We start from the raw sequence: 10,921 nt of genomic DNA, 5'->3' as shown, positions 1-10,921 counted from the left end.
TATTCAGTTTGATGTTGATCTTAAAACAGAATGCTTGAACAAGGTTAGATGATTTTGCCATGTTGAGCTAAATTTTTGTGTTTGAGATTGTTCGTATAAAAAAAATCTTGCCGTGTTAGTGTGGATAAATTTCATGTTCAGGTGAGTAAGAGATCATTACCATGTGTGTGTATATGTATATATATATATACACACAACTAAATTCTCATGACAACTATGTTGCAAGGACAAAGAAGTCATGCCCCACCAAATCTCATGTTCACCGATGAGCAAGAGATCATTATTGTGGTGTCTGACAACTAAATTTCCATGGCAACTCTGTTGCAAGGACAAAGAAGTCATGCCCCATCAAGTCATGCCCCATCAAGTCTCATTCTCATCGGTGAGCAAGATAATGATATATATACACACACACACATACATACACAGTGTCTTGACAACTCTGTTGTAAGACAAAGAAGTCATGTCCCATCAAGTCTCATGATTTATGTAACTTTCAACAATTTTTTTTTTTTTTTTTTTAGTTGGTACTCACACACGTGCAAAAACTGTTAACTTCTTTTTGAAAAGTAATGACTTGATACCGCTATGCCACGGCCATTGGCAACTTTCAACAACTTTCTTGTGCGACAAATAAATACACACAAAAACGTGAGTTGGAGGGTGGAATTGAAGACAATAATTCCTCTCTTTTTGACAAAATTCAGATTTGATGTATGAGCTTGTGTGTTCATAGGAGTCTTCATCTAACATTTGACAAACACATGAAAATTATTAATGCTGTTGAAGAAAACTGATAACATTAACTAAGGGGTGGATGTTCACATTAATTAATGTCAATTTTTTGAAAAGCATTTGAGACCACATAGCAAGAGTATATGAATAAGTCATACTCAGTGGAAATGGTCAGCTCCATTCATTGAATTCTAAACAACTTTTCTTTTCTTTTTTTCTTTCTTTTTGTTATGTATTTTTCAATATAGTTATGATCAACCTTTATACTTGGCTAGCCCATTTTCAAGGCTATTCCATTAACCAAGTCATTAATTTGGAACTCAAAAGATATTGTAGAAATTTAACTTTCTCATAAAAAATTCCCTACAAAAAAACACATAAAAATATGAACTTCATGATATTCAAAGCATAAAAAAAAAAAAAATTTCTTTTTTCTTTTTTCTTTTTTTTTAAAAAAAAAAAAATTGTCATGCTAATCAACTACATGATGAAAAATTGATTTTACTTTTACTCACTTCACTTTCTTTTACGATCACTTCCATTATTAATTTTCATCCAACCAGCAAAATTGAATAGCAAAATTACCATTCCACTTTTAACTCTCTTCTGTTCTCTTGATGCGTATAATGCAAATAAGGTAATTAAATACAAGCATATCACAATTTTATGATAGTACAGGGCTTTTAGACTGTCAAGATTACTTTGAAGCTATATTCGACTGCGTGAAATTGAAGAAAATTTTAGTTCAATTTTCTGTAACTTTGAACTAAACTTTTTTTTCTAATTCCACCAATTCCAATTCCAATTCCAATACTCTAATTCTACCATTTCTAATTCCATTCAGCCGAACATAGACTAAATAATAAGTATTATATTGCACTATTATGGAAAAGGGTCATAAATGCCCTCCAATTCCACCAATTCCAATTCCACCAATTTTAATTCTATTAGCCGAACATAACCTGAATATTTCTTCCGTCTCAAAAAAAGTCTCTTTTGAAAAACCGTGACTGTTTAATTTGTGAAAGTCACGGTTCCCCAAAAAAAATACTCTTTTTGAAGTTGAGGGAGTATTAAGTATAATAATATCACACGATTATGGAAAAGGGGGCATTAAATCATGGCCTCCATTTCTGCTGGAAAGCTTTGATCATTGACCTGAAACTGACATGAACTTATCATTTTCCCTGGCCACTGCAACTACATGACCTCTCTCTCTCTCATCTGTTTTTGTTGTTCTTTGTATTGATGGTTGGATGTAGAAAATGATAGAATGAAGCACTTAATATTGAGCCTAATCCTTAAAAATATTTCAACGAAATTGATGAGAGATCTTCAATGGGGTTGAACTTCCACCTACTTGGCTTGGCTTCAAACTTGTAAATGACATATCATTATCAAAATTTCCTTCCCCTGACAACTTGAATCATATCAGACTGTTCAACTACCTCCTCTATGACATGGTGCTTTCGTCTAAAGTATATTCTCTCAACAATAACAAGCAAAGCCTTTTCTTAATTATTCAGGGTAGGTGAAATGGGCGGGCGTTTATCCATTTACCCAAAAAGTCGAATTGCGCCCACTCATTTATGTCCAATCACTTTCCCATCCGATTCTGATATGGGACAAATGACCATTGTTACATTCTCCCCCACCTAAACTCGCAACGCTCTCATTGCGGTTCGGGCCACCTTGCCTACCCGGAGTGCTAATCCGGACGAGCGCTTTGCGTGACACCGGATCAAAGACTGGGTTTGGCACTGATACCAACTGTAGCGGGTGAGCGTTTACCCATTTACTCAATAGCTCGAACTATTGGATAGTGATGCATACCTACCCATTTATACCCAATCACTTTCCCATCCGATTCCAATGTGGGACAAATGACCCTTGTTACAGTAGGCTACATCGAAGTCTTAAATTTCTTTTTACCCATTTATGCGTTCACCTCAAAATTAATAGTTAATCTTACAGCTACCAAGAAATTTTGTTGTTTTAAAACTACATATATATATATATATATATATATATATATATATATATATAATAGAGGTTTTAGGTTGAAACTGAATCATAGGCAATGGTTGTCATAAGAATGACATAATCCTTCAAAGAGGTACAAAAGACAATCCTCACGAATTATATTCATGTTTGGTATTATGGAATTGACGTCTTAAAATAATTAGTTTAAAGTTTGAATTCGTTTTTATCCAAATCCAATTACATGCTACCTAATTAGATTAAAGTTTGAATTAGTTTTTATTCAAATCCAATTACATGCTACCGAACATAGAATCAATACTATGCTACCGAACATAGAATCAATTTTTTTCACAAAGTTTTCAGAAAAACCTTGAGCATTGCTAGGAACAATAGTACTTCAAATATAGTGCCTTTGACACTGCTTGTTGGGCTTTACAAAGCTTGCGTATGCTTCTCAACTTCCAGATTACTGATCCACTGCTTGTTGGGCTTTTCAAAGCTTGCGTTGGCTTCTCGTGTATGCGATGATGTATGGCTCATTTAGTGGGCTGTGGAGAATTGGTTAGTGGCCCGTGGCTTGTGCAGGCCTCCCATAAGGATAATATCTCTCTCTCTCACACACACACACACACACACACAAAACAACAACAACAACAACTTACATAGATGAGTGAATTGCCCACACCCAGAGCCAATTTGTTGGATCTTATTCCCTTTTCTCTCTGATTACAATCTAATAAAGCATAAACCTTAAATTATCAATCAGCTCTGTCTGTGACAGAAGTAAACAACTATGCATTTTGGGATACCTTCATCCAAAGCTCGAGAAAACAAATCATACAGTCAATCACCCCCCCCAGACATCTACTTCCTGGAAAGCCTACTAAAAATTGCAGACCTTGCACCAAGATCAGAGCTTCTGCTACCCCTGCAATGGCAACATGGTTTTGAAAGAAGAAGCTACTTTCAAGACACGACACTCTTTCAAGACACAACACTCCATGACCCATCGAATGGCATACATATATCATAGAAAGATGGCATTTGTTTATTGATAATCCGATTTCCTAACCCAAAATTCTTTGAACTTAACCATATCGTGCTCATAACATTCATCGTCTGACCATACAGTTTTTCAATTTGGAGAAATAACTCACTGAATATAGTAACATTCAAGTCGGTCAAGATGCAATGGTCATAATCAACTAAATAAAGAAATAGACATATTGCTCATGACATCAAAATCATTTCTGGATGGGATTTCGTTCTTGTTCCTCTAATGTTTACTCTCAGATGATTACAACTCATCCTTGCTTTTGGTTTCGTCTCCCATAAGTTCTTCCAGGGAGAACTCATCTTCTTCAATGATTTCTCCATCTTTACCATCCCATGGCTCTGACGTCACAATGACGGGTTTGCTGTCTAAAGGAAGATTACCCTTTCCACCACGCCCAGCTTCTTTCACAAACTCTCTGTGAAACCAGACGGAATGTATTTTATGTTTTGCTTCATTTAATACAACTGCATTCAAATGAAAATGGAAACTAAATACTTACGTTATCTGATGAAGCTCGAATGCACTACGAAGTGGCGCATATGCTCCTTTCTTCAAATTCAGGGCCACCAAAGCTGGGTAGCCATAACCACCAACACCTAGGTGCTTCTCGAGATCTGACTGCTTACCTGCAGCCGCCCAAACATAGCTGCAACATATATCAAATCTTACTTTCAGTTAACTTGGACAATAGTCAACACCATTGTGCAACAAAGATATTCACTTTGGAGGTGTAAAAACATATGATATCCAACAAATAAATTTAAGTGCATCAAATATGAATATGAGGAATCTCATGCAAAGAAAAATTAAGAAAATGTTGTCTACAGGAAAAGTAAATTTAATCAAAGGACCCCTGTTTTCTTGCCTGTATGGACTCCTTTTAAACTTCTCTGCCACCGATAACAGCAGCTCTAGATACTTGTTCCTTCCCTCTGCCTTCGAGTCCAAAATGTCAGGAAGGAAGGCAACAAAACAAATGGCAGCTGAACCACACTTATCTTCCATGACATCCTATACAAAAAGATCACAGTAGTTTGTCATTACTTCTATGGTAGTGTTTCACATGAACAGAATCTTTGGTTGGAAAATAAAGCTTACTGGGCCAGTCAACTCCGTCACTTCAGGAGGTGAAACATTTGTTTCTAGCTGTTCTAGAGCAAATGATTCAATTGCTGAGGCAGATCTTGCACCTTCATAAGGGAAGGGACTATCTTTGTCGGCACCAAATACCAGGATTGTGGGGAATCCTTGCACATTGAACCTACTCATTAAAGACTGGTAATTTCACACATTAGAAACATGTCATTTAGTTATGTTTCATCTTCAGAATTTAAATTGTCTGCAATAAGATCACAGCTTGTTTCATAGCTTCAGGGAAAGAGCTTATTCATGAATGAAGTATGTGTTGCACACCTGATGCATATAATTACAAAAAAGGTACTAAAGAAAGTACCAAGAAACCTGGGCAGTATTGTTAACATTCAAAAACTCAGCAGGATCATAAAAGCAAAACTATAACAGCATATAATGGACATCAGCAATTTTATCGAGCTAAAGCTTAAAGTCCAAAGCACAGTTCAGAAAAATTAATTTGGTGATTAATTTTTTACGAACAATTTAAACACAAGACAGAATGTAACTGATGCTGATCGGTTGATGTACCATGTCAATATCAAAATTCAAATATTACCTTCTCTGCATCACAGTCCACATGACCCAGCTTCACCTTGCCCTTCAAGTTTTTAGAAGCCTTCTTCCACTCAGGAGCAAGTTTCTTACAGTGTCCACACCTTTAAAAACAGAAATTGAACGAATTCAATACAAAAGCTAAAAAAACAATAATAATAAATAATAAATCAAAATAAAAAATAACTAACTTAGATTATGTTATGCATATTAAAGCACTTGTGCAATTTACACCCAAACAATAGAACTTACTATCGTACTTATAGCACGTGATTATTTAGAGATCTAAATTCCAAAGATTTAGGCTCTGTTTGTTTGGAAGTAAAATATTTTTTTATTTTCTACTGTTTGGTTGTCGTAAAATATTTACGAAGAAAAAATATATTAAAATTTAACAAAAATAATTTATCCATAAATTTTCAACAAGTTATTTTACATGCCCCGCCCGATGGACTCGACCTCAACCTCGACGTAGATCTTTACCAAACACTGACAAAATAAAAATAAAAGAATATTTTACCTGAAAAAGAAAAATATTTTCCAAAAAGAATATTTTACGTCAAAACAAACGGAGCCTTACTGACATGAATTATTGAGGGAAACTATCAACATTCTATTCAAATAGGACGGTGTAGTTTTAACTTTGCTGATATTTAAAAGGTTATAAGTTCCTGCAGTCTTAAGATTCCACTAAATCTAGGACTCATCACTTGTGGGATCTTGAGGTCCCTATGGAATTCGTTCAAATGCTCTGGTGATACACTTGAAATAGCTTGTGCTGAAAAATCTTACTAAAACCAACGGGCCAGTGGCCTAACAGCATCGGCCTCGGCCTCTTACTTTCCAAAGGGAGGTCGGTGGTTCAAGTCTCAGAAGAGACGTGTGTGTGAGTACCATCTAGGAAAAAAAAATCTTACTAAAGCTTTTGTTAATAATAATAATCTATCTAGAAGTAATTTTGCAAACCTTGCATTAAGTAAGGCATTCAAAGTGCTATTCTATATTAACTGATCTGATGTTTCCATGCATGACAGAAAAAACATCCAGTGAAAACATATATAATTAAAATATTTAATTTTCTTAAAAGCACTTGTGTTATATCCGGACAGTCAATAATCAAATCAACCACCGGTATCTTAAATTATAAAAGAGTACCAGATAAAAAATCCAAAAATATTACCAGTAAACAGTACTTACCAGGGTGCAAAGAACTCCACAATCCAAAGTTCCTTACTTTTAAGCACCAATTCATCAAAATTACTTGAATCCAATACTACTGATGCACTAGGTTCAGATTTCTCACTTGATCCTCCTCCTGATTTTCCACTTAACCTTTCATTCACAAGTGCCCTTACCTGTATACAACAGAAACATTTAGCATTTTCACTTGTAATCACCACTCAATATTAGTAGCAAAGCACAAACCCACGATAGGCCAAGATGGAAGGGTATACTCTCCCCCATTGATCTAGTCAACAGCTATATATGGAATCATATAACCATCAATTGGGTACTCTATGTGCCTCTCATTGCCATGAATTATGTATGCATTTTCAAGTATACTATTTTATGTGATCAATGAATTATGTATGCAACGGCAAGCCTTGGCGCAACAGTAAGGTTGCTCCATTGTGATTTGGAGGTGATCGGTTCGAAACAAGGAACAGCCTCTCCGCATGTGGAGGTAAGGCTGTGTACATCCAGCCCTCCCCAGACTCCGCAATGGCTGGAGCCTTGTGCACTAGGTTTGCCCCCTTTTTTTAATGAATTGTGTATGCATTTTCACATATACTATCTTTAGTTTTAATTTCGTAACAAGGCATGACACTATGGCCTAATGAGAATATCAAACCCCACTTCCCCTCTTCTCTCTTTTACAAGAGACAATTTTCATGAAGTAGCATTTTAAGCAGCTGAGGCCTCTGGCATACCATTCAAAAAAATCTGCGTGGTAGTAAAAAAAGATCGACCCTTTTTCTCCTAACATTAATTAGATGACATAATAGAAATGTATGCCATATATGGAAAATGGACAAAGAAATAGAGCAGAAGGATAGATGAAATTCCAACTACAGACAAGTAACGACAACAACCTGTTGAATTGAAAAGTCTACTATGGGTTTGACATCCCTTGCTCCTTGGTAATCTGCAGGAGGTTTCCCAGGAGCAAACACCTTTATTGTTGGAAATCCTCTAATCCCATATTCCTGTAGGAAACAAAACATAATGCTTTAGAACAGCACGTAAAAATTTAGAAACGCATGCATTCCAACAACATCATCAAAAATTATATTTTAATGGTACTATAGAAAGAAAATATGAAAACTCTGAAACAAGTGCACATTTGTCCATCAACCATTTGTTGGTTGACGAAATGACATTTCATTACAAGCTCTAGATAGTCGTGAGGACATCTCTCTCTCCTCTCACTCTTGCTGATCATCCTTTTTAATCTGACCCAACATTTCCACTACACATGTAAGCATGATCAATTATGTGAACTTCAAAAAGAAATCTTCTATAGCATGTGAGACACAGTCATATTGCAATTATTGACTGCAATTTGAATCTGACCATCATTAAATTGAAGGTTTTATCAAAATCAGTCTCAATAGTATATTTAGGGTGGATATATTAAAATCTACGTCTAAGAATCAAGCCTACATCTTTTGCATGTCATTACCATACCATACCATACCATAGAAGCATTACATGAGCAATAAGAGAAGATCCTATGATAAAAACGAAGGGACAGAGGCTCACTTTGTTCATATTATTATATGTTCATTGTCATATTGAACCTACAACTACCAATCTAGCTACTTCGTATTGTTTCACTTCTTTTATGTGAATGCAGCTTATTCAGTGTTTGTCAACCTCCCAGTATGTCATCACCACCACCGTCCTCAACAATATCACTGTCGCACTCTGCCATAACCACTTCCACTAACAGAAGGTGCCTTTATGATCACTACTTTTTTCTTGTGATTATTTTCTCTACGGTTGATCAACCATGTCGTTACACAAACTACATTCATTGATAACAAGCAAGATGAAGTATATATAAAATCATAATAAGCACAAGGTTTTCAAATAGTTTCTGTATGAAGAAATATCTCAACTATGGAAAACCTGAGCGAGGGACTGGTGAGCATCAGCATCAAGAGCTGCAACAGTGGCAACACCTTTCAAGACAGTAGCCGCCTTTTCCCATATGGGTGTCAGAGCTTTACAGTGACCGCACCAAGGTGCAAAGAACTCAACCAGCACAACACCATTCGAATTTAGAACCTACCACCACCATTCCAAAAAGTTAAAATAAAGCAAAATCAGACAACATTTCAATATCCCATATTCTTCCAAAATATGTTAGTAATAGAAGCAAACTAATTAAGGCAAAAAGCCATTGTATGGTAAGTATGATCAGATCCTTTTATTTTATTCCTTTTCAGTGATACAACAGCAACTAGCACGATACACAGGCATGGAAAAAAAACATTAGTTTTCCTGGTAAATATTAAAATAAGAAATAAAAAATAAAAAACTAATATTTAAATTAGAAAAAAATTAGCAACATTTCTTTAGCTTTTGAGTTTTTCCTGCCAAAGGAGGGCATTGGCACAATCGTAAGATTGTTTTATTGTGTCACAGGTTCAAAATAGGAAACAGTCTCTCCGCATGCGGAGGTAACACTGCGTACATCTGACCCTCCCCAAATTCCGCTGAGCCTCAAGTACTCCTAACCCTTTTTTAGTTGTTCTGCAAATCGGTGCTCATGATCTTTGGTCTCTACCCAGATCCGATGAAAAAGAATGGCATCACTTCTTGTGGGCTCATTGAGAATGCATATTAAATAATAATTTATAATAAATAGATAAATACCCTCTAAAATGATTTTTTACTGGGCCATGAAAAATCAGTTTGCACATATTTTGTCTTGCCCAATCTTCCCTTTGTCATTTGCATCGGTGGTTTTGTGCATACAATCACGCCCACATGCCTAATCTTTTATAGTATCTCATTTACACACTGATACATGATTTTGTGTATAAAAGGTGCGTAATATTATGCATGAGTGCAAAGTGTTATGCACAAGTTTATGCACCTTTGCATAATTTTTTGCACTTGTACCAAACAAAGTTACATGAGTGCAATGTGTGTGTGTCATGGACAGGCACAAATGGTGATTGGGTATTTGGTCATTCCGCATCAAAGCACAGAGTGCAAGATGGGGAGAGAAAATATGGAGAGTATTTTTTGATAAGTATGCAACTCATTGTGAATATTTTTCAAAAGTCCATTTTAGAGGAAAATAACACCATTTTGACTCAATGTCAGTCTAAATATGCCTCCGAGAGTCTATGTATAAAAAAACAATTCCATTTAAATTAAATAAAACAATTTGAGCATTTGAGCCTCCTACAACCCCCTCATGCATATACTTCAAAAAGACATTTATCACAATTACACTGGCAATTAGGAATCCAGGTTTAACATAATTATTTGACACATACACATATTTTAGAATGGAATTTCTGAAAAGAAAAAGGAACAAGTACTAAAATTTCATCACCAAGTTTTATTCGGATCAATAAAATTATTTTTCCTCTCCGCAAAATCACTAATGTATAAATTTCAATCAGAAAAATAAATGTACAACCATGATCAATTAGACCCATTCCAAATGCTGAAAACTAAGATTGCTATAAGAGCAAAATAATTGCACCACTTTAACTTTATGATATGAACCCTTTCCAGAAATATGACAACAGAATCAGATCTAAGGTATATATGAACAATTTAAAACAGACAAAGTAACCACTAATCAAAACTTCAAATACTAATTTGATAAAATAACTATCTCTATGTGCTAAAACGACATCTAATTCGAGGTTTGTATTTGAATAAGGGAGTGGATCTGCTCTTACCTTGGATTTGAAGTTCGAGGGGTTTAGCTGAACAACCGGTGACGATGGTCCGTACAACGCATCGACTCGCGAACTGAGCTCGAAGATTAAGGAGGTCAACAAAAGCGCGATCAACACTTGTGATGATCGATGCATTCTCTCTCTCTATATATATATACTGTATAATTCTCTCTCTAAAAATGTCTGTATCTTCTCGCAAGGGAGTGAACTACTGCAAACTTTCAAAGGGCAGAAGAAAAACCCTTCTGGTTAATTGCTGGACGGAGCTACGTGTGTTCGCCAATCAGAGGAATACACGTCATCGTGCCATGTAATTCTGGATAAATTTGGAGTTCCGTATGTTAGCCAATCATAGGAATACACGTCATCTTGCCACGTAATTCCAGAGAAACTCTTCACGGACAGGGGAGAATATGAAATTTCTGAGCTACCTTCTTGCTTTAGCAACACGTGTACGTAAGAGAGATAGAGAGAACAAATATTTAACATTCAAACTTATCCCATGCATTAATTGTTGATTGATGGTTAAGTC

At 35.7% G+C, this 10,921-nt stretch overlaps 1 protein-coding gene across 1 annotated transcript; it reads right to left on the bottom strand.

Moving 5' to 3' along the window:
- Positions 1-3,743: 3,743 nt before the first annotated feature.
- On the bottom strand, positions 3,744-10,620 carry LOC132307415 (protein disulfide isomerase-like 2-3). Its single transcript, XM_059805162.1, has 9 exons — positions 10,390-10,620; positions 8,594-8,752; positions 7,555-7,668; positions 6,659-6,816; positions 5,466-5,565; positions 4,874-5,050; positions 4,641-4,786; positions 4,275-4,421; positions 3,744-4,190 (listed from the first exon to the last, which is right to left on the bottom strand). Exons 1-9 carry the CDS (start codon positions 10,522-10,524, stop codon positions 4,016-4,018), a joined length of 1,311 nt encoding a protein of 436 aa, XP_059661145.1. The 5' UTR covers positions 10,525-10,620; the 3' UTR covers positions 3,744-4,015.
- Between the last annotated feature and the right edge of the window lie 301 nt (positions 10,621-10,921).

The sequence above is a fragment of the Cornus florida genome, unplaced genomic scaffold, assembly GCF_030987335.1.
Source record: "Cornus florida cultivar Cherokee Brave unplaced genomic scaffold, ASM3098733v1 CherokeeBrave_3.0.0_Hap2_Chr05, whole genome shotgun sequence".
NCBI classification, from domain to species: domain Eukaryota; kingdom Viridiplantae; phylum Streptophyta; class Magnoliopsida; order Cornales; family Cornaceae; genus Cornus; species Cornus florida.
Note: the sequence above shows the minus strand (reverse complement) of the source record. Positions and strands in the feature narration are given on the sequence as shown.